Source organism: Vigna umbellata, chromosome 7 (assembly GCF_029865625.1).
Source record: "Vigna umbellata cultivar VRB3 chromosome 7, Vumbellata_1.0, whole genome shotgun sequence".
Taxonomy (NCBI): domain Eukaryota; kingdom Viridiplantae; phylum Streptophyta; class Magnoliopsida; order Fabales; family Fabaceae; genus Vigna; species Vigna umbellata.
Window position 1 is genome coordinate 28938906 of NC_142171.1, and position 22845 is coordinate 28961750.

General features: G+C 38.2%; 4 protein-coding genes, 1 long non-coding RNA gene and 1 pseudogene across 6 annotated transcripts; 4 read left to right on the forward strand and 2 right to left on the reverse strand.

Moving 5' to 3' along the window:
• Positions 1-1021: 1021 nt before the first annotated feature.
• On the forward strand, positions 1022-3362 carry LOC148195672 (aquaporin PIP2-7-like). Its single transcript, XM_088094090.1, has 4 exons — positions 1022-2109; positions 2472-2767; positions 2852-2992; positions 3122-3362. The coding sequence occupies exons 1-4, from the start codon at positions 2070-2072 to the stop codon at positions 3233-3235; spliced, it is 591 nt and encodes a 196-aa protein (XP_087950216.1). The 5' UTR covers positions 1022-2069; the 3' UTR covers positions 3236-3362.
• A 2913-nt stretch (positions 3363-6275) lies between these two features.
• On the forward strand, positions 6276-6754 carry LOC148195673 (uncharacterized; annotated as a pseudogene).
• A 777-nt stretch (positions 6755-7531) lies between these two features.
• On the reverse strand, positions 7532-9260 carry LOC148195674 (uncharacterized). 2 transcript variants are annotated; one of them, XM_088094195.1, is made up of 2 exons: positions 8052-9260; positions 7532-7861 (listed from the first exon to the last, which is right to left on the reverse strand). In XM_088094195.1, the coding sequence occupies exon 1, from the start codon at positions 9248-9250 to the stop codon at positions 8117-8119; it is 1134 nt and encodes a 377-aa protein (XP_087950321.1). In that variant the 5' UTR covers positions 9251-9260; the 3' UTR covers positions 7532-7861; positions 8052-8116. The 2 variants fall into 2 exon arrangements, with proteins under 2 accessions (XP_087950321.1, XP_087950322.1); XM_088094196.1 differs by having other exon boundaries at positions 7532-7875.
• Positions 9261-9357: 97 nt separating this feature from the next.
• Positions 9358-10537, reverse strand: LOC148195675 (uncharacterized). Its single transcript, XM_088094197.1, has 3 exons — positions 10378-10537; positions 10179-10280; positions 9358-9685 (listed from the first exon to the last, which is right to left on the reverse strand). The coding sequence occupies exons 1-3, from the start codon at positions 10396-10398 to the stop codon at positions 9569-9571; spliced, it is 240 nt and encodes a 79-aa protein (XP_087950323.1). The 5' UTR covers positions 10399-10537; the 3' UTR covers positions 9358-9568.
• Positions 10538-10795: 258 nt separating this feature from the next.
• Positions 10796-13608, forward strand: LOC148195676 (uncharacterized). Its single transcript, XR_015780723.1, has 3 exons — positions 10796-11119; positions 11437-11541; positions 13247-13608. It is a non-coding gene; the product is annotated as an uncharacterized LOC148195676 (long non-coding RNA).
• A 7210-nt stretch (positions 13609-20818) lies between these two features.
• LOC148195677 (aquaporin PIP2-7-like) lies at positions 20819-22799 on the forward strand. The gene is made up of 4 exons (XM_088094330.1): positions 20819-21545; positions 21908-22203; positions 22288-22428; positions 22558-22799. The coding sequence occupies exons 1-4, from the start codon at positions 21248-21250 to the stop codon at positions 22669-22671; spliced, it is 849 nt and encodes a 282-aa protein (XP_087950456.1). The 5' UTR covers positions 20819-21247; the 3' UTR covers positions 22672-22799.
• Positions 22800-22845: the final 46 nt, after the last annotated feature.

The following is a 22845-nucleotide window of genomic DNA, read 5'->3' on the forward strand; positions in this document are numbered from 1 at the left end:
CCAATTGCGACCACTTCCTTTCCTCCCATTATCTCTGCAAAACACCAAAACCCATCCAGCATGGTCAGCAACAACATAACAAGTTACAAAAATGATAAGCAAAGACACATACCAAACACCCTCGCCCCTGCGTCGTCGAACTCGAGGCAATTAATAAGCTGACGAGAAGAAAGGGGGCGTGGCAACGAAGTCAACACACTCAACGCCTCTAATTCTTCAACCGTCATCTTATCCTCCGGCCAAGAGGTGAATCTCAGCGGATCTTGCGTCCAGTACAGGGGAAATCTAGGGTTCCCCTCACCATCGAAAAAATACTGTCGACCGACAGCGGTAATCGACACCTTAAAAAATTTTTCTTTGAAATTCCTATATGATTGCAGATATAGCTCTAACAGCGCGCTACCCGGCTCCGAAATCAGCGACACCCATCCCTTTGTGGCTACTGGTCGACATCTAAAGAAATACAGAAACAAACCTACAGTGGGCCTAATAGCTAGTGCCCGACACACTATGGCGAAAGCCTGCACATACGCCCAACTATTGGGGTGCAACTGACTCGGTGCAACGTTTAGGGTACGCAGAACATCCATTTGGAAGCTGGTAAAAGGCAGTCTCAGATACAAATCGTAGAATAACACAGAATAAAAATAAAAGAACTCCTCAGAAGCATTCTCCCTCCCATGGCACACCCTCTCATCATCCCGGCAAGCTATCAATTTTATACAAGTTTGATACCCTAGGGTTCGCAACACGCAACTATTTTCAATCCAGTCTGCTAACACAACCCTACTCCTAAATTGGCTTCTGAGTTCTTTTACCTCACGCGCCGCCCAGGCGTACTCATCTCCACTAATCGGAGATATTATACGCCCCCCGGTCCTTCACCACACACATTTCCATATGTAAAAGCCTCCCCCCAAAAGGCACTGTGGTAATTTCAAGACATTCCGCCGTAGAGGACGGCCCCGGCGTCCCGCCCCCAATGTTCTGCCCCTTTCCTTCCATGGTCAACACTAAACAAACTAAGATGAAGGAGATTTTAGGGTTACCTGGTAACGTCTCGTAACAGGGTAAGCAGTGAGGATAGAAGAGAGACAATCTCGCTCAGGATGCACACTGTCAAACTCTGATCCTCCACGAAAGTGAATAACCTCCTTCTGAATCGTATTGAAGAAGCCAAAAGGTTCAATCATCAGGCACCGTAGGATTCTTTTTTATCTGACGGCTACTAATCCGCGTCCCCTCATTTCCCTAAAGGCGCGGGAAAACCCTAAAATTCGTAACGCCACGCACAGCGGTCACCCACGTCTTCTCGTTTCCTCCACGCCTCCTCGTTTTCCCCAACAATACTTAACAGTCCTTCGTAATTCTGTCGTCCATTTACTCGGACTTGGGGGGCATGTACTATAGGATACCTAATCCACCAACGGTCGACCAATAACCCGGGCGATTCATAACGACATTCGACCACGTGTTGTCGACCACTCGGTGCCCGACTCGCCCCGACATCTGACCATATGGTGTTGTCGACCACTTGGTGCTCGACAACCATATAAGTGATGTCGCGACATGAGGCATTCGCACGACAAGTCGTCCACTTATGTTGGAACGCAGGATGATTGATATACAGAACGCGATACCGCGGTCTAGCGGTTACAGATAAACAGTTACGCATATTGGTTAACAAGCGCCGTGAATCATGGAAGTACTTGACTCAATATCTAGCAGTTATAACTTATAGATAACCAACTCCAGTAACCACCCGAGATCTCAGGTAAACGGTTTATTTTACTACTTTAAATACACACAGCATACCAGAAAAAAGGTACGTTTTTCCCTTGAGAGAAAATTAACTAAGATTTTCTTATTCTAACAACACCCCTGTTGACTTGAGCGTCGGAGTGCCTTTGCAGGTACCCAGCCCACCGTATTCCAAGGATAGAGCGTAGAAAGAGAGAGGAAGCATCATCAACGAGATCACAAAGAGAAGCATTCTGGTCTTATTTGGTTTGTATTTCGGTCTCCACATCTGTACTGAAACAATCGGCGTCGCTTGGGCCTTTGGTGGCATGATTTTCATCCTTGTTTACTGCACTGCCGGTATTTCTGGTATACATCTCTCACCCCTTTCAATTTCCTCTCTCTCAGACACCACAACTGTGCCCTTCTATGCTTTCAAGTTTCAACTTTTCTACATGAAAAAGCCAAAATTTGGACAACTTTTGTATATGCTCACACGTTAAATCTGCTATAAACAGCCATTCAATAAACATAAGCACAATTCGAAGGAAAAAAAGTTGTACGGGTGCTAAAACTAGGTTAAAATTCCTGTATAAAATTGTCCATCTTGTTTCAAAACCTTGTTAATTTCGTGGTTCTTTTTGCTGGTTCGGTTGGATATTGGACAAGGAACGTGGGTGAGTATGCATGCAAGAAGAAAGTGTAACATGTTTTTGGATTTGGTGTTGTAGGAGGACACATAAACCCAGCAGTGACATTCGGGCTGTTCCTAGGACGCAAGGTGTCGTTGATAAGGGCGTTGTTGTACATTGTAGCACAATGTGCTGGTGCTATCTGTGGCACTGGACTGGCGAAGGTGTTCCAAAAGGCGTACTACAACAGGTACGGAGGTGGTGCTAACTTTGTTGCTGACGGCTGCAACAGGGGCACTGCTTTGGGTGCTGAGATTATCGGTACCTTCGTTCTTGTCTACACTGTCTTCTCTGCCACTGACCCTAAGAGGAACGCTAGGGACTCCTATATTCCTGTAAGCACCATAATATATACATGTTACAAACCTATTTCTTAAAAGATTAGTTAGTAATTCGTGGTCTCACATTTTCACATGAAGGTACTAGCACCACTCCCGATTGGCTTTGCTGTTTTCGTGGTTCATTTGGCTACAATCCCAGTTACTGGCACTGGCATTAACCCAGCAAGGAGTTTTGGAGCAGCTGTAATCTACAATGACGACAAAATCTGGGATGATCAGGTTAAAACTTCTTAACTATTTGAAGATGAAAACAGATTTTTACCGAAGAACACAAAATGCTGTTGAAATGTATATGTTGTTATGGATGTTGATAATGACTTGATAATTTTGGTGATTATTTATGAACAGTGGATTTTCTGGGTTGGACCAATTGTTGGAGCAGCAGGGGCTGCATTATACCACCAATACATCCTTAGAGCATCGGCTATCAAGTCTCTTGGATCATTCAGGAGCCATACTTAATTAATTAATTGTTTAATTAATTATGTTTTCAGTAATAGATAAATCAAGGAATTTTCGTTCCTAATACAATTTTGTAATGTATTGAGTTAGATCTTTCTCTTACCATTTTGCTTGAATGTAACCTCGTTACAAGAGTTCATGTTGACAGTATTTTTCTAAGAAATTCACTGTATTTAATGAAAAATGTTTCTAAATTAAATTAAAATTATAAAATATTAAAACAAAAAAAATTATAATTTAAATTAACTAAGCACACTCGTCAGAACACAATTAAAACTATATAACTAAATCAACATACTTAATTTTAAATATTAACAACCATCGATTCATGCTTCATAATTCAAATTAAAGATAGTCACTAGCTTCTTTACCTGATTGAAAAAGCTATCATGATTTTATGTAGTGTACTACTCATGTCTCATCTCAAGAAACTCTAATCAGAGAGTTGTGATCGGAGTAAGGACCACTAATTGATAAGAAGCCAGAAAAAGAGATCAAGTAACACATGTAAGGAATTATATGTATGTGTCTTAAACTAAGAATTAAAGAAAAAAGAGCATAAACTTACTTACTTTGTAAGCAAAATCGATCGGTAAAGAATGGAGGACTCACTGTGATCTTCTAGGCAACTCCTGATGGTCAAATAGATGTCTCAGGTGTCAAAATTTGTAGAAAGAAAGGAGAAAGAACTCAGAGAATGAGTTTTAGAGAGATAGCGAGTGTTTTAAATATTGAGAAGTGTTTAAGAAATTATACTTATATTATTGAATTATTTTAATATTGAAATACTATGTCTCATTATTTTAAAACAGCTATTAACTCTAATACTCTATTTTCTAGGTGTTTACCCTTTATATCTTATAATTTTTTAATTTTATAGTTTTATAATATTAAAATACTATGTCTCATTATTTTAAAACACCTATCAACTCTAATACTCTATTTTCTAGGTGTTTACCCTTTATATCTTATAATTTTGTAATTTTATAGTTTTATAATTTTGTAATTTTTATATTTAAATAGAATGACAATGCAAAATAACAGGAACATTTATTTACATGAATTCAATGGAAAAGTTTTAAAATTTTGAGATTTTAATTTATCATAAAAATTTAATAGAGATTCAAAACATAATTAAGTCTTAATTAATAATTAAGCTACTTTTCTAGCTTTTTAATTTCTAACGAGCTAGGGTTTTTCAACCAAGAATAATAATTTTTGTGATGAGGAGTGCGGGTGAGTTTCTTAATTTAGGCTTTTTCGGTTTTTTCCTTTCATATTCTATAGTGGTAGTGGGGTTTGGAAGATTAAACCGAAAGGTAAAAATTTGGATTATCTGATACTGATTTTGATTTTTAAAATATTTTAAAATAGTAATATAGGTGTATTTTTAATGCTCAGAGAATTCCAAAAAATTCAACAAAAAATTTGGACTCCAAAATTGTAGATAAGTATGCCTATGTGCAAGGATGTATTTTGTATCATTTTCTGTTTTGTTTTTTTTAAACTTGCTTGTAGGTGTCTCTTTTTCATTTTTTGTTGTTTCTTATAATATGTTTTTCGTATAATTATTTTTTTGCCTTATTCTATTTTAACTATTTTGAACTCTTAATGGTTCGTTTACTAAAAAAATGAGCTAATCTTTAAATATTTTGTGAGAATATACAATTAAATAGAATTGTTGGTGATTTAATAGTATATAGCAATCTCCATGAGTCATATAGTTGAGTATTCCAACATTTTACTGATTTTAATACATTTCATAACAAAATATGAATTAAAACGTTTTACTGCCATTTTACCAAAACTCAACCTGAATGAAAAGATTTTCCATGGGAGGTGAGACTTTTATACGTGATTTTATTTAGCAGATTGTGACACTTCTGATAGAGAATCTGTGAGTGCAGCCATGGAGAAGGAAGGATTAAAGAGAGTCACAATAGGAGGCACAGAAAAAGGGAGAAGGCGTGAAAGCTGAGATGATTTTGAATTAACATCACTATGATTTTCACATATAGTGTGTGAGGCTAAGGAAGAGCAGAATGCATTTGGTATTCAATTATTGCATGCGTTTTGTGCCCTCGCAATAATGTGACGGAGCAGGCCAGCAATGCCCTTTGCTGGCCCTCTAAGCTAAGCCAACCTTATGCTTTAATTAATTATCGTTTTCCACTTTCAGACAAAGCAAAGTACAAAACTTTTTCTGATAAAGTATGAGAAGCCTAATAGTGTCAAGCTGAAATACCCAGCTGCATTGAATACTATGCACATATGCAGATTTTTCCCACTCTTTTGAGATGGGTGGTTATTGCTCTAATTATGCAAGGGTGACAATTAATGTTCTAATCTTCTTTCTGCTTACTCTGTATTGTATCTGTATGCATTAGAGTAAGACACTTGAGCACAATCATGAAAAAATAAGTACTCTTGTTCTTACTCGAGTATAAGGATTATTTCTCCAAGTGCCTGAGTGAGTGGACCTTTTTCTTCACTGAGGAATTCATTTCGATTACAGAACAATACATTCATGGGTGACATAATTTTCCAACAATTTTGTTTCTGAAGTTGATAATTTTCCATATGGTGTCCCTTAGTTAATACTTTTACCATCTACCCCTTCCTCTTCCAATAAAGATATCAGCATCATTATTCCTCAAGTACAAGCATAATTTTTCTTAGAGCCACCTCTAGCTAATAAATAAAGCAATAAGATGGTGTTGTTATCAGAACAACTATGACAGTAATGCCACTGCTGCTTCAATCAATGCAATCTTTAAATGGGCGTCATTGTGAACCATTTATATACGTGTGTAACATATAGCCATGGGCAGTTTGGGAATAGCAAATGCTTTCAATGTTGGGTTGGGGTCTGTTGAAAGCAAAATCCACAATTTTGTTCCCTCCTATAATTAGTCCAAGGAACAACCACTTCTTCAGAACCTCAACACATTTATAAAAGCCAGAGCAACCACCTACAAGTTTTTATCCAAAAGCTACTCTTTCTCTGATTTCAAGTGATCTACACAAAACAAAAGAGAAAATGAGTTCTATTGGTTTGTCCTTCCTCTTCCTCCTTTCTCTAGCAATTTTCTCTATTGCTAGAGGGCAAGAAAGGGCCCCTCACGGGCTTGCTTATGAGAGTCCATAGCTTTTCCACCAGCAGCATATGATTTTTTTTCATCCCAATGCTCAAAAGCCTCAGACTAGAGACTCATGTGCAGCATCCAAATGTTCACCGCTGCCTCTAGCAGCTCAAGTGGATGGCACTCAAATATATCAAAACAAGGCTTCAGCATTCCAGAAAGGTGGGAAAGATATCGGAGCTGGGGGTGTAGCTGCCATTATCACTGTTTCTGCTTTGTGTGTGCTTTTAGCTATGGGAATCTACTATGTAAGGTCACTCGCCAAGCCAACATGAATCGAGCGTGTAGTAGTTCAATCTCATGCTTGATGTGCTTTTGTTTAATCACTTCACAACCAAGCTTAGAACAAGGCATAAATACTCTTTCACTGCCTTAATTCCCAAAAAAAATTGTTTCCTTGACCATGTGTGTATCTCATTTTCTTATTTCTTAGCACTAGTTCCATTTCCAGTGTTCATGATTAACAATGTAACTACGACTGTCATAGTGATTAATATCAAATTTGGATGTTTTAACAGTTATTATAGTTACGTGTTTCCAACTTCCTACTAACTACTGAAAATAATAAGATAGTTTCGAGGCGAGGCAATATCAGACACAAAATAGCAGGTCTACTGCAGAACCTGGACATAATCAAACACACAGAAAGAGTGCTAAAACATACATTCTAAAACTTCCTTTGAACACATTCTAATTGGTTGAAACTCACGTGACCCCGAGAAGAGTTTGTACTGGAAAAGAGTGTTAAAAAATGTGTTCTTATCATCTCTCACATAAGTTACGAACATGAATCCTGAACTCACTGCAAGCAGACAATCGATAAACTCATTCAGAGTTTTGAGAGGCTTCTCGTCTGTGATACTAAACCGAAGATTTTATAAAAGAAACATACGATAAAATAGATCTTCATGTTTCCCTTTTAGACTTCATAAACGAAGACATTTCCATGAAATACCTGAATAAAAATTAAAATAACGTTGAAATGACTTATTAGTGGTATCTATTTGATATTCTTATCAATTTCCATTCAAATTTTACAGCAAAACGTTGCTTATCAGTGTGCAAATCATTAATTGGCAACAGGCAACTAGGGAATGCTAATTCATAGAGACAATGTGAGTAAATTCTCATATTCAGATATTAGAGTGCTGCAAGGGAGAAAAATCAGGTATCTTGATTCAAATATTAAAGCAACAGCCAAGTATTGCAGAATACATTACATTGGTGTTCAAACATCACTAGCTGTGTCCATGTGCACAACCATTTAAAAATCTAAAATGTCAAGGTAAAAATAAGGCCTTGTATGGTATGTTTTGATATCACAATTACAAGAGATAATATTAAAATAAATTTTCTCATAACATTTGTACCATCCGCGTGAGCTGAGGGACTTTATCAAAGGTCCAAATGTCCGATCCACTGTTTTGTTCCACTTATGAGCAAATTCAGAACGTGATTTTTTTCCAAATATAGGTTCTCCGACCTGGAGAGTGAAAGCTGAAAGGTTATAGTTTAAAAGTACCAAATCAAAAAACAAACTTATCTGCACCTTGTGTGTCAAAAGGGGGTATGTAGACTGGCAGAAAAATAAAATAAAGTTTTCAAAAAGCAATTTTGAGGTAAAAGTTTCCAAACACAAATCATAATGGGATCATAAATTATCAAATACTTACTGTTGTTGGTCCCAAATTGCCCAGGCTTCCTGTAGAAGAGTGAAAAAACAGAATTGAAGGTATGGTTAGGCCTCCAGATAATGACCCTTGTATGCTACTAATAACTCCTCTGCATTTTCCCTGAACTGTGATATATACTTGTCCAAAAACATCTCCTCAGACAAGCACAACACATGAATATAACTGGGGACTTTCTTGCAGAGATTTTTTGATTTCAACAGCTGGAAGACTTTATATCGAGGAAGCACGCGATCCTCCATGTTGTACATTAAAATCTGAGGCTGGTGAATAAGGACTGACTTGGGCAGCATAACTGTGTGCAAGAGGAATTTCATTCCAACTTTCAACTTCATCTCTGATGTTCTGAACAAAGTCGGGGCTCTCTTGAACATTTGTAGGCCCTCATCGTTGGAAAACCCAAAACTATTAATTAGTTTCAGCTTTCTCTCAAATGTTTTATCGCTCAAACAACTTAATGTATGAATTGCATGGACAAGCATTCTTGAATTTTCACGGAAACCCAAGTCTACAGCTCGAGAAACACGGTTTTGAATAGTGGACTGCTGTGCAATGAAAAGCCTTGGGTGAAGTTTGAGTAGCAATGCAAGATGAGTCCCAAGAATGCCACACCTCTCCAAGAAGACGGCATTATCCATAAACCTTTTGTACTTTGGGAGTATCCAGCCACATCTGTGCAACACAAGAATAAAATCTTTCTGGTCGCACACAATTTTCCTAATAGCTTCAACTGAGGGGACCAATGTTTTCTTCAAGCTATGAGTCAAAATGGAGGGATTCTTTGAAATGAAGCTGCATAACTCGCGACCCTGGAATCCAGACATCTGAAAGAACTCAATTTTGGATCTTAAGATTTTGTCAACGTCTGTAAACAGTATCTGAGGTCTTTGACGAATCACAGAGAGAATCTGGCTTTGCGAAAAGCCTATTTGTTTGAAGAAAGTGAGCACTGATAATGGGTTTTGAGGGAATTTGCCCCGTGAAACACGTTTGGAGATATAAAGGGATTGGGTTTTGGAGAACTGGAAGTTGAAATTTAGGTAATCAATCATTGAAGTGGTTTCGTTGAAGTGTAGGCAACGGCATTTAGTTGAGAAAGAGAGGAAGGATGTCAGAGACTGAGAAGAGAATTGATTGAAAAGTGAAAATAAAAGAGCAGGGTGTGACTTTAGAGATTGCATTAGTTTAGTGAACGAGAATGAATGAATGTTTTATTTGGCGTCAACGAACAAACAAACTATTTCTTAGGTTGTCTATTTCGAATTTCCAGCCACCAAAACGTTGTCTGTCTCCTAAATCAGGTATCTTGATTCAAATATTAAAGCAACAGCCAAGTATTGCAGAATACATTACATTGGTGTTCAAACATCACTAGCTGTGTCCATGCGCACAACCATTTAAAAATCTAAAATGTCAAGGTAAAAATAAGGCCTTGTATGGTATGTTTTGATATCACAATTACAAGAGATGATATTAAAATAAATTTTCTCATAACATTTCTACCATCCGCGTGAGCTGAGGGACTTTATCAAAGGTCCAAATGTCTGATCCACTGTTTTGTTCCACTTATGAGCAAATTCAGAACGTGATTTTTTTCCAAATATAGGTTCTCCGACCTGGAGAGTGAAAGCAGAAAGGTTATAGTTTAAAAGTACCAAATCAAAAAACAAACTTATCTGCACCTTGTGTCTCAAAAGGGGGTCTGTAGACTTGCAGAAAAATAAAATAAAGTTTTCAAAAAGCAATTTTGAGGTAAAAGTTTCCAAACACAAATCACAAGACTTCAAAGTTCAAACCCAGTTTTAACCAAAATTAAATGTACAACCTTTCATCATACCACAGATTAAAATACAACAAACAAATAGCCCTTCCCAAACACAACAAATTGTGGATTGTCTGTTATATAAGAAAAATGACAGCCAAACTTGAAGGGTAGTTATAATTTAAAAGTAAAACTAGCGCAGGCCACACCACACCACTTATTCAATCAAGAGTCAATAACAATGTGAATTCATTTGGTGTATCTAGTATCTGTGATTCCATCTACACAATTAGATAAACTGAATTGACAGGAATAAGGTAAAGAAGGAAGGGATAAGCGAGTAGTACCTGAGATTGGTTTTGGGAAATAGAGGCGTAGATGTATCTGCGTTGCTCAAACACAACCACCCCCGTCAATACCACTCCCAGTGAAGCTCCCAGAAGCCGTTCCTATTTCAAACCCAAATCCGCCATTAAAGTCCTCACCTTTAAATTGAAAGAAAACAAAAAACCTAAACTGATAATATTCTGATAGAGGAACTCGTACCTGGGTGAGAATGCTGATCATCCTTTCCTTTTTGTTTGTTCGCTGCAACAGATTTATCGGAACAATACTTCTCCTTCAAATGCCCCTTCCCGATCTTGCTTCGGGAAAAGCCTACGCTCCTCACGACATCGTATTCGCCGCTTACTTCTCCCTGCTTGGGCCTGTTTGTTGCACTGCCCAAACCACTAGGCCCAAAGGATGCACTCCAACACCATCTTTTGAAGGTTCTTTATTTTTTTTATTTCTTCACCCCACAATTTCTTTTGGAGAAAACTGTCTCTAATTAATGGTAGTATACTAGTAGTAGTAGTGTACAAGTGTTTACAAACCATTTAAAGTGAACATGGTGGATCCCAACAATATTTTTGGTATAATTTTCTTATGTTTGTTGTAAGGACCTAGTATAATTTTATTTATTTATTTTTAGTTTAATATTATTCTAGAAGGGGTAGGGGAAGTAATTAGGAGGTAATTAGGAAGTCACGGGACTTGGTTTCATTTGGAAGTGGGGAACAAAGAAGTCCGTGACTTCTCTCTTGTTTTGGCACCGTGCAAGCTTGGAAGATAAAAGGAGTTGAAGGGTTCTGCACTGGGAGAGTTTCTGCACTGGAAAGGGAAGAGTCTTTGCTACCTTGCTGCCATTTTTGTAAGAGAAGGAGAAGTTCAAAGCTTTGGAGGTGATTGGAGCTGCACATCTTGAGGAGGATAGATTCAAAGAGTTCACAAAGGAAGTCTTCAAGAGGTAAGGGGAGATAGATTTTTCGTTTTGGTTAGTTCATTTTGCTGTTTTTGTAGAAATCCAAAAGCTTTAGAGTTAAAAATGGAGGTTTTCTGGTTTTCTGGAAAACCTGCGATTCTGCAGAATCTGCAGAATCGCGTTCGTCCAATTTGGTTTCAAATTGGACGTTCGTCCAAAACGAGACGAATTGAACGTTCGTCCACGTTAATTTGAACGCTCGCTTTTCTTTAGCCTGACGAGCGTTCGCTCATGCGTTCGTCCCGTAGCGTTCGTTCTAAATATTCTGAACGTTCGTCCTAACAGTATATGACCAAATATAGGTGGATTTCTGAGCGTTCGTTCATATAGTGGATTAACGGGCGTTGGTGATAAGGATTTGAGAAGAGAGCGTCTGTGTGCGCCTGTGAACGTTCGTTCATTTCCGGGTAAGGGAAGCTTACTTAATTTAACTGTTTTTGATGCATGCTGTGTGTGAACGTTCGTTATTTTACTGTATGGAAATAATGCATGATGGAATGAATGGTATGAACGTTCGTTATTGTGACTCTATGATGTTGCTGTGATTGATTTATGTGGACGACCGTTATTTATTGAATGGAAATGAAACATGATTAAGCTACTTATGATGTATGAGATATTGGATGAAATGAGATATATGAATGAGATGTTTTGGTGTGAATGAATGAAACTATGAAAGTCTGTGATGAGAAATAAACTGGAACTGAAAAATGAACTCCCCATGAAATTGTACGTTCGTACTAAACGGTCATTGACCGTTCGGTTTTCCTTAGTTGAGGACGAGCGTCCTCACTCTAAAATGTTCTATTTGAGCGTTCGGTCAAACACTGTTGAAGCTAACATTTTCATAAACTTCTATCTCTTTGAAATTGTATGTGTATATGCAACTGTGTATTTTTCCCGTTCGTAAATACTCTTTAAAAGTATCTTAATTTATTTTTCAAGTCCTACCAATCTGAGTTATTAAACGTTCGGTCTCATACCGTACGTTCGTCCAAATTGGTGTTCGGTCTTATACCGAACGCGCGTTCTAAATGACGTTCAGTCTTATATTGAACGCTCGTTCTGTTTGGTGTTCGTTTCAGAACGAGCGCTCGCTCAAATTGGTACTTACACTGAGCATTCGTCCAACATGACGCTCGCTTTTGATGTGAGCGTTCGTCCAAAATTCTGCGTTTTGAAATGAGCGTTCGTCCTATTGGCGCTCGACTTTTGAAATGAGCGATCGTCCTAAATGAGGCTCGTTCTTATAACGAGCGCTCGCTCAAAGTGAGGCTCGACCTTATGTTGAGCGTTCGTCCCAAAATGGGGCTCGGCATTATTTTGAGCGCTCGTATTATTTTCCACAGCGTTCGTCCAATGAACAGTACCAGATTTAGAAAAATCTGAACTTAAACCGTTCGTTCTTTGATTCGAACGAGCGTCCCTGTTGGGTCTCATTTCACAGCATTCGTCCTCGGACTTATTGGGGACAAGACGTTCGTTTTTGATGGTTTTTCTTAAGAATGATGAATAATGAATGATGAACAGTTTATGAGATGAAATGAAAATACGAATACATGATGAAAACTGAATGATGAACAGTATATGAGATGAAATGAATATTGATTTATGAAAGAGCGTTCCAAGGAGGAATGACTCAGAACTTGATTATTGAGATTTGTAAAGTATGAATGTGGTAAGCTTAGCCGGTTGATTCATCCTGATATTCCGTGAGTACTCGTCCTCACGTAGAGGCAGTACGTCATGTGTGGGAATGGCAGGAGGTCCTAGTCCTGATGATTTTTGGACAGATAGGATTAACCTCGGGTGGCAGCTGATGAGAGTTCCAGTTACTACATCACCCGAGTGCACGAACACCGAAGCTACACAGAATTCATACAGTCCGGACAGTCAGTCGTGTCGAGTTTATTTAGTGAGTTCGTTTAAATGGGTTGTTATGTAATGAATGTGTATGTTGAGATATGCATGTATGTTGAATTGTTTACCTGAAATTGTATGTTGATGCATGAGTTAAATTACGTAAGCTTACCCTTTCGTTTCCTTGTGTTGTCCATTGTATTTGTACGTCCGTCTTGTCATTGCAATGATCATCCGTGTGGATGTGAGCAGAGAGAGACGAGCGTTTGGAAGAGGCGCTGAATGAAGAGAACCTGGTTGATGTCGAAGTGAAGACCGAGCAGTGAGGCGCTCGGCCAGTTTTGTAGCCTGTATTAGAATGGTCGTTCGACCATCTTGCCTTGTTATTTTATTCTGATAGACCGTTCAGTATTTGTGCAATGTAAACCGTTCGGTCAAGTTTCGCGTACGTTCGGCTTTTTCATTTGTAACTCTGAAGACGTGCGGCTTTGCGCGTCTGTTTTGTTATTATTGTAAGACTGTACTCAAGGACATTCGTCCTTGAGCGTTGTTTTGTTTTTAGTTGGAAAACTGTATCGAAATATTATTAAATGTGATATTCTGATTTTATGGTTTATGCTGTATTTTTGGGATGTCACATTTGTTATCTAAAACTTTTATGGATTGTGTAATTCCATAATACGATTTAAGATTTTTTTTTGTCGAGAAATTTTGTGAAAGGTAAATATTACACTAATACTATCTTATTATTTATAATTATATAATTTGGAAGATATTTCTTTTATCGACTTTAAATAGGTTAATTTGTAATTTGAAAGGTGATTTATGACTTTCATATCAGCCAATTTCAATTTGACTTATACACAATAACTATGATAGACAATTGTCAACACTCAATTTCGTCTGGATTGACTAAATAATTTGTTTTATTGTTTTATCCTCATAAAAGGAAAAATTAAAAAAATATATATGTGTGTATATAAAAAGAAAAAAAAGTATATAATAAAAAATTATTAAAAAAAAAAAAAAGGTTTTTGTTTTGAACGTTCGGTTTATGTTGTTTAATGAGCGTTCGGTCATCACTTGGACACTCGGTTTTTCTTTTGAACGTTCGGTCTCCTCCAGCGTTCGTATTCCCTGCATTCGGTTTTGAGCGCTCGTCCTTTGCGCGACCGCTCGCCGAATTCGTTCCCCCTCATCTACGCTCGTCCAACTCACCCTTTTCTACCACTCGTCCAGGAGAGCAACTTGGAGTATGCGTAAAGAAGTGCTCCTGCCACACAAAATGCCCACGGCCTAGCTGGAGGAAATGCTTCATTTTAACAAAGCTGAAACATGAATTGCATCCTCCACGTTACTTTTGCCACACATGTGATATTATTGAAAAAAAAGAGAGGTGCTATCACTTGGGAGAAGCACATCCAGTAAGTGGCCAACCTTGGAGAGCAACTGCCATTGTCCAGCAGCTCCAACACGTCCAACTCCGGAAGTAGCGTCCAACAACCGTCCAGCACACACGGACAGCAGCTCCAGTTTCAATCAACTCATCTACACCAGTTCACGGTCCAATCCAGCATGGGAGAAGAAGCAAGCCTTCACGCCTTCACTTTGGTGTTCTACGTTCAGCAGAAGCGCATCTCCAAAATTGCAACAGCAGTTCACGCTCCCAGCGGTTTGGGAGGCAATTTCGGTTCACCATCCAGCATGCACAGAAGAGGAAGCAACCACACGCACAGGGTGTCCACCGTATGAAGAAGAAGACAAGATTGAGGGGCCCTCACCCTATTTTCTCACGGCCAAAAAACTGTAGCTCAGCATGCAAAGAAAAGAGGATCACGGGAAGAATTCTGAACAGATTGGGAGGCTCACGGGTTCTGAGATTTGGCTATAAAAGAAAACAAGCAGCAGAGGAAAAAAGGGGGGGCACAATCCAGAAACCCAGAAACCATAGCCGTGAGACACTGGCTCCCTCAGTCCCTCACCCGTAACCATCCCAACTGCATTTCCTTTCACTCCCAATTCCTCACATCCAACAACATCCATCATCTTTATCCTGAACACGGCCTAACCTCAAACTGCCATTCTTCATCACCCAATCTTTCAATCTTCATCCATTCCCAACAACCCAAATATACCCACGGTTACTGGGGAGCGATCATCTTCATTTTACTCTTCATTCCTCATCCACCTTTTGACCGTGGACCATTGCCAACAACACGGCCATCACCTTCATCTTCATCCCTCTCAATACTCCCGACACCCTTCCATTACAATACCTTTTTCGTTTTCATCCCCAACACCCGAACACACACAGCCCGTATCATCATCATCACACAAATACCTTCCATACGGCCTCCACCACAACCGTTTTTCCTTTCTCACTACCAACTCTGTTATCTTCAACGCCGGTGATCATCTCCAAGACCCCGGGAATACCTGCACATCCCTTCCCTCTTCGACCAACTTCATCATCTTCTCCCACAATATCAGCAACAACAATATCCCCCATTCACCTCAAACGCCCACTGCTACTAGAAACGGCCATCCTCCATATTCACACACAGCCAATATCATCACCTTCTCCTCCAACACGCCTCACGGCCATCCTTATACCATTTCATGGCAGCACCTTAGTCTTCATCTATTTCCTCCGTTTCATCATCCTAACAAACAGAAAACCAAATTTGAGTGTCATCGGAGACTCTGCCTCAGCCTTTGCCCGTCACCCCTGATCCAAACCCGAACCACCATCCTTTACCTCCACGTATGTCTATCGCGACCCTCATCACCAGCACACTTCAGATCCAGTCACCGTCGTTCTCCGCCTCTACCTCGCAGCCGCCGTCTTCTTCTCTCCTAGGTCAATACCCGCCACCACGAACTCCAGCCCAGACGGTTCCGACCCGGCAGCAAGAGAGGTCGCAGCCAGCAAGAAAGGTCGCCGTTGTCCTCCAGCATTAAGCCCTCGCCGACGGCCGCCCATCACTTCTCCCCACGCGGTGGCTGCCAAGTCTAGGAAGAAGGGAGGTTGCTTCCTTTGGTTTCATTCAGAAGAAAGAAAAAAAGAGAGAGTTTGGGCTTTGAGCCCGTTTTAGTTTCTAAATAAACAAAGAGAAAAAAAAAGAAGGAGAACTTTTTCTGCATTTCATGATTTGCATCCTTTCATTTGGACTTAAGCCCGCTCTAGAAAAAAAAAGAGAATTGGACATGAGCACACTATTTCAGAATACACCTCCGTTTTCGATTCCACACCGGGGCTGAAGCCCATTCCGTTTTTGCAAACAATAAAAAAGGGAGGTTTGGACATTGGGCTCATTTTATTTCTGGCACCTCCAACTTTGCTGCTGCACCTCTATAGAGCCCAATTTCGCTCCGCGCGCAACTCTGGTTCTTATATCTGCACCCTTATTCTTGTTTAGTTATTATCTTGTTTTATTTTTATACTTTTGTTTCTTTTTTTATTATTATTTATTTGGTTATTAGTTTTTTCTGTATATAGCCCCTTGTAAGATAACCCCTACCCCCTGTTTTAGTGGATTTGCTCGTTTCGTTTTATATCAAAAGAAAATAAAAAAAATAATAAAAAATATATAAAACTTTAAAAAACATTTAATGTAATAAATCTCGGTATGAGTACTCGTGCGATCGTATGCATCAGCCTAGTACTTATTGCCCAAATATAAAATAAATAAAAAGCCGTGTGAGTGCTCGTGCGATCGTACGCATCAGCCTAGTACTCATTACGCAAAACAAAAGAAATAAAAAGCCGTGTGACTGCTCGTGCGATCGTACGCATCAGCCTAGTACTCATTACGCAAAACAATAAAAGGAAAAAAAGCCGTGTGAGTGCTCGTGCGATCGTACGCATCAGCCTAGTACTCATTACGCAAAAAAAATATGTTTCAAAGGTTTAGGCACATGTGTGATCGCACGCATCGTCCTTGTGCTAAAAACCTTTTCTCTTTTCTAAAATTAAAAATCCAAAAAAAATATGTTTCAAAGGTTTAGGCACATGTGTGATTGCACGCATCGTCCTTGTGCTAAAAACCTCTTCTCCTAAACAATAAAAATACCAAAAAAATATAAAAATCCTCAAAAACTAAAAAAGGACTTCTACTTTTCAAATTCAAACAATATTGCCATGCAGAACTACGTGATCCTTGATTCTCCATCAAAAGTGGAGATACGTAGGAGCAAGGCCAGTCCTTGTCAGGCTCATTCTCCCAAAAATCCAAATTATCCATAACAAGTTTTCAAACAATTTTCCAAACAAGTTTCTCAAATAGTTTCTAAAAGAACTACGTAACCCTGATTTCTCACATGAGAATACGTAGGAGCAAGGTCAATCCTTGTCGGGCCCAAAAAGCTAAAAAGTATTGTTTGTTTTCTTTAGCGTTTTATTTTAAGGGGAAGTTAAACACTTTGAAACCACATCCACATTTGCACATTTAGTTAAAGGTACTGCCTTATGGCAGGCGTTGTAGGGTGCTGATACCTTCCCTACACGTAACCGACTCCCGAACCAAGAATCTGGTTCAATTTGACTATGCCTTATCATTTTATGGTTTTTCCGTAGTTTTCCAGAATAAACTATGGTGGCGACTCCAAAATCTCTTTTCAATACGTATTCTTTTTATTGGATCGTCGTCCCGTCGCGATTCCGGTTGCGACAACAATATAACATACAGCGTTTAATTTTAGACTTGGAGTTTACTTTTAAAATGTAATTTCTTTTAAAGATATTTGATTTAATATATATGAATTTGTCTCACAAAACTACCATACAAGTTCAATTTTAGAGTAAAATATATATAAAAAAAATAACATGTTGAGAGTTATGGATGAAATTGATTATATTATAAATTTTGAATCGAAAATAAAATGTTAAAGAGTATTACAATTATATTTTTTATATTTTTATGATTCGTAGAGATTTGCTTTAGGAAATACAGTTAGACAAATTCCAATATTAGGTAAGTTATATTCATACAGTTTTACATTATGGTTTTTTTTGTTATTAATAGGTTGAAATTATCATGTAAAGACTTTTTAATATCTTTTTATTCTTAAATCTTTTAAGTAAGATGTCTTCGTATCTATATTTCATCCTCAACGGAGTAGAGTTGTGAATTGTGTCTGCAAAAGACACTCTAATGCTCAAGTCAATCGAATTCGTCAGATATAAGTTAATAATGTAATGAATGTATACATAATTAATTACCTTGAGAATAATGTTATTTTATACTAAACTTATGAGCCTTTACATGGTTGAGCTTGAACTTGCAAACAATTATCTTAATTAACTTTTATTAGTGACCTATGTAATATTCCTTAATTTTAACTCAGTTTTTTAGTTAATCAAAATTATTTGAGTCATTTTAGTAGAGAATGTCTAAACTATCATATGTCATAGATTGAGATATACCTGACCATCATAGGTCAGGATGCTCCAAGTCATCTTAAGTCATGATGTTTTAGACCATTATAGACTGAAATATTTTAGACCCTGAAGTTGAGAAAATTGCCTGTAGAAACAACAATAGAAGGAGAAGAGAGAACAAGGCTTCCAGAGAAACTTCTCTCATTCCTGAGATTCCTGAGCAACCATTCATCCCTGTTTTTATTAGGAAGGAGAAGATATGGCCGCCAATCCAAATGGTCATGGTGATGGTCAAGCTATACGCACCTTGGAGGACTATTCTACATTCTCAGGGCCTCTTCACTTCAACAACATTGCTAGGCCAAGGGTTAATGCCGCCAACATGGAGATGAAGCCTGCTCTCATCCATTTGGTGCAAACAATCAGTTCAACAGCCTATCTCATGAGAATCCTTATAATCATTTTGCCACCTTCCTTGAGATATGTAATACTGTGAAGATTCATGTGTGCCTGATGAAGCTATAAGGCTCAGCCTGTTTCCATTCTCACTGGGAGACAACGCCAAGGTGTGGTTGAATTTGTTTCCTGAGAATAGCTTCACGGCATGGGAGGATGTGGTTTCCAAGTTCCTCAACAAATACTTCCAACAATCAAAAGTCAACAAAGGGAAACAGGAAATCTCATCTTTTTAGCAAGATGGTAGTGAAACTTTGAGCCAAGCATGGGATAAGTTCAAGGGGTTACTACGAAAGACGCCCACTCATGGGTTTGATGAGCCTACCGTCCTGAATATGTTTTTGGGAGGCCTTGAATCCCAAACCAAATTGATGTTGGATGCCTCAGTTGGAGGAAACATCAGATGGAAGACACCTAAAGAAGCACATGAGCTGATACAGAATATGGTTGTTAATGACAATGAAGTGCAGAATGAAAGGGATCAACTATAACAAAAAGGTGTTCTTCAACTACAATCTCAGGACGCCTTGTTAGCTTAAAACAAAATAATGACCCAACAACTCGAAGCTCTCATGAACAAGCTCTCTCAACTGCCTAAAGAGCTCCAAAATGTTTCTCAAGCTCAACATCAAGGTTGTGAGTTATGTGGTGGAGATCATGTAAATAGTTAGTGTGCCATGCAAGCAAATTCCCAAGAAGAGGTGAACTATATGGGTAATCAAGGTCGACAAGGTAACTACAACCAAGGGTGGAGACCTCACCTAAGCATGGTCCAAGGACAAGTTGGGCCATCAAATAGACCACCTCAGCAACAATATCAACCACATCCCTCCTTATCTGACAAGACCTCAAAGTTGGAGGACACACTTCAGCAGTTTATGCAAGTATCCATCTCTAACCACAAGAGCACTGAAGCTTCCATTAGAAACTTGGAGATATAAGTGGGTCAACTTGCTAAGAAGCTGGAGGAGAAAACTAAAAAGAATTTTGTAGCCAACACTGAAGTTAACCCTCATGAGAAATGTAATGTCATTACAACAAGAAGTGGAAAAGAGGTTGGGCTTGATTACAAGGAGAAGCTGCCAAATGAAGAGAAGAGAAGCAATGAAGATAAGATTCAAGCACAAAAAGAAACTAATCAAGAGATTGTTGGGGGAGAAGAAAAAAATAAAGGAAAAGAAAAAGAGAAAAAACAAAAAGAGAAGGAAATTTTGAAACATCTTCCTTATCCGAAAAATCCTTCCAATAAAGAAAAGGAGAAACATTTGGCTCGATTCAAGCAAATATTCAACCAGCTTGAGATTACCATACCTTTTACTGAAGCGTTGCAACAAATTCCCGCCTATGCAAAGTACATGAAGCAAATCCTTAGCAAGAAGAAGAAGTATTTAGATGAGAAAACAATTGAGGAGCAAGGAAATTGTAGTGTCATCATGCAGAAGACTCTCCCTCCAAAATTTAAAGATCCGAGAGTTTCAACATTCCTTGCACCATTGAAGACTATGATATAGGAAAAACTCTTATTGATTTAGGGGCTAACATCAATTTGATGCCCTTATCTATGCTTAAAAATATTAGTGGTCTTGAAGCCAAACCAATAAGAATGATGCTTCAGTTGACGGATAGATCTATTAAATATCCATTTGGTGTAATTGAAGATGTGATAGTCAAAATAAACGAATTCCTTTGCAGCATAATGGTCATAAGAGTTTGAGATATATATGTATATAAAATATAAAAATATTTTAGCGAGTTTCATGGTGTTATAGCCAGTATCATTTTCAATAGAAAATTAGTTTAAAATTTTAACTTTATTATATTATTGTTAATACTCTTACTTATTTAAATTTAAAAATTTATCTACTATCTATATTAATGTTTGATAAGAATATATGGAGTACATATCACTTGTGAAGAAAAATATTTCTTTTTGTAATGATGATTATTAAAACAAGATTGTGAAAAAAAATAGAAAATAAATTTACTGCCCACAATATTATTATTTACATTAAAAAAAATAGTTTTGATTTAGTCATTGGTGGTTCAATTTTATAAAAGAACAATCTATTAAATATATATAATTTTTTTATTGTTATAATTATATTAAATTTGATATTCATTTTTGTTATGTTAGAGAAGATAATAAAATTATAAATTTTGAAAATATATTTTTCCTAAAATTAGTGGTCAAAATCCACCAGCGATCATGGCGTGGAACCATGCAAGCGAAATCAAGCTAGGGGCGGAAAAAAACCTATGTTAAGGAAAAATAAAAACACAGTTAAATTATTTGATTCATTACCATTCTCTCTCTTTCTTTTGATACTTGAATACCACCTCTTTCCACTAAACTTTGATGCCACACAAGACACACAGAGAGTTACCTAACTATATATAGTAGTGATTGAGCTTGAGAAATGGCTGAAGATGTTGAGATTCAAGAGCAAAGAGAATACCCTGCAAAAGACTATTATGACCCTCCTCCAGCACCTTTTTTCGACCGCAGAGAGCTCACACAGTGGTCCTTCTATAGAGCCATTATCGCTGAGTTCATAGCAACCCTTCTCTTCCTCTATGTCACTGTCCTCACCATAATTGGCAACAAAAGACAGATTGATAGTGGCACCGAATGTGATGGGGTTGGCATTATCGGCGTCGCTTGGGCCTTTGGTGGCATGATTTTCATCCTTGTTTACTGCACTGCCGGTATTTCTGGTATACATCTCTCACCCCTTTCAATTTCCTCTCTCTCAGACACCACAACTGTGCCCTTCTATGCTTTCAAGTTTCAACTTTTCTACATGAAAAAGCCAAAATTTGGACAACTTTTGTATATGCTCACACGTTAAATCTGCTATAAACAGCCATTCAATAAACATAAGCACAATTCGAAGGAAAAAAAGTTGTAGGGGTGCTAAAACTAGGTTAAAATTCCTGTATAAAATTGTCCATCTTGTTTCAAAACCTTGTTAATTTCGTGGTTCTTTTTGCTGGTTCGGTTGGATATTGGACAAGGAACGTGGGTGAGTATGCATGCAAGAAGAAAGTGTAACATGTTTTTGGATTTGGTGTTGTAGGAGGACACATAAACCCAGCAGTGACATTCGGGCTGTTCCTAGGACGCAAGGTGTCGTTGATAAGGGCGTTGTTGTACATTGTAGCACAATGTGCTGATGCTATCTGTGGCACTGGACTGGCGAAGGTGTTCCAAAAGGCGTACTACAACAGGTACGGAGGTGGTGCTAACTTTGTTGCTGACGGCTGCAACAGGGGCACTGCTTTGGGTGCTGAGATTATCGGTACCTTCGTTCTTGTCTACACTGTCTTCTCTGCCACTGACCCTAAGAGGAACGCTAGGGACTCCTATATTCCTGTAAGCACCATAATATATACATGTTACAAACCTATTTCTTAAAAGATTAGTTAGTAATTCGTGGTCTCACATTTTCACATGAAGGTACTAGCACCACTCCCGATTGGCTTTGCTGTTTTCGTGGTTCATTTGGCTACAATCCCAGTTACTGGCACTGGCATTAACCCAGCAAGGAGTTTTGGAGCAGCTGTAATCTACAATGACGACAAAATCTGGGATGATCAGGTTAAAACTTCTTAACTATTTGAAGATGAAAACAGATTTTTACCGAAGAACACAAAATGCTGTTGAAATGTATATGTTGTTATGGATGTTGATAATGACTTGATAATTTTGGTGATTATTTATGAACAGTGGATTTTCTGGGTTGGACCAATTGTTGGAGCAGCAGGGGCTGCATTATACCACCAATACATCCTTAGAGCATCGGCTATCAAGTCTCTTGGATCATTCAGGAGCCATACTTAATTAATTAATTGTTTAATTAATTATGTTTTCAGTAATAGATAAATCAAGGAATTTTCGTTCCTAATAAAATTTTGTAATGTATTGAGTTAGATCTTTCTCTTACCATTTTGCTTGAATGTAACCTCGTTACAAGAGTTCATGTTGACAGTATTTTTCTAAGAAATTCACTGTATT

Excerpts from the sequence above, each read along its gene's own strand:
- LOC148195674 (XM_088094195.1), bottom strand. The coding sequence starts at position 9,250 with ATGCAATCTCTAAAGTCACACCCTGCTCTTTTATTTTCACTTTTCAAT.
- LOC148195675 (XM_088094197.1), bottom strand. The coding sequence starts at position 10,398 with ATGATCAGCATTCTCACCCAG. Across the intron at positions 10,281-10,377 it reads TGATCAGCATTCTCACCCAG|GAACGGCTTCTGGGAGCTTC; the intron begins GTACGAGTTCCT and ends GGTTTGAAATAG. Across the intron at positions 9,686-10,178 it reads TTTCCCAAAACCAATCTCAG|GTCGGAGAACCTATATTTGG; the intron begins GTACTACTCGCT and ends TTCACTCTCCAG.
- LOC148195672 (XM_088094090.1), top strand. The coding sequence starts at position 2,070 with ATGATTTTCATCCTTGTTTACTGCACTGCCGGTATTTCTG. Across the intron at positions 2,768-2,851 it reads CTAGGGACTCCTATATTCCT|GTACTAGCACCACTCCCGAT; the intron begins GTAAGCACCATA and ends TTTCACATGAAG. Across the intron at positions 2,993-3,121 it reads ACAAAATCTGGGATGATCAG|TGGATTTTCTGGGTTGGACC; the intron begins GTTAAAACTTCT and ends ATTTATGAACAG.
- LOC148195677 (XM_088094330.1), top strand. The coding sequence starts at position 21,248 with ATGGCTGAAGATGTTGAGATTCAAGAGCAAAGAGAATACCCTGCAAAA. Across the intron at positions 21,546-21,907 it reads CTGCACTGCCGGTATTTCTG|GAGGACACATAAACCCAGCA; the intron begins GTATACATCTCT and ends TTGGTGTTGTAG. Across the intron at positions 22,429-22,557 it reads ACAAAATCTGGGATGATCAG|TGGATTTTCTGGGTTGGACC; the intron begins GTTAAAACTTCT and ends ATTTATGAACAG.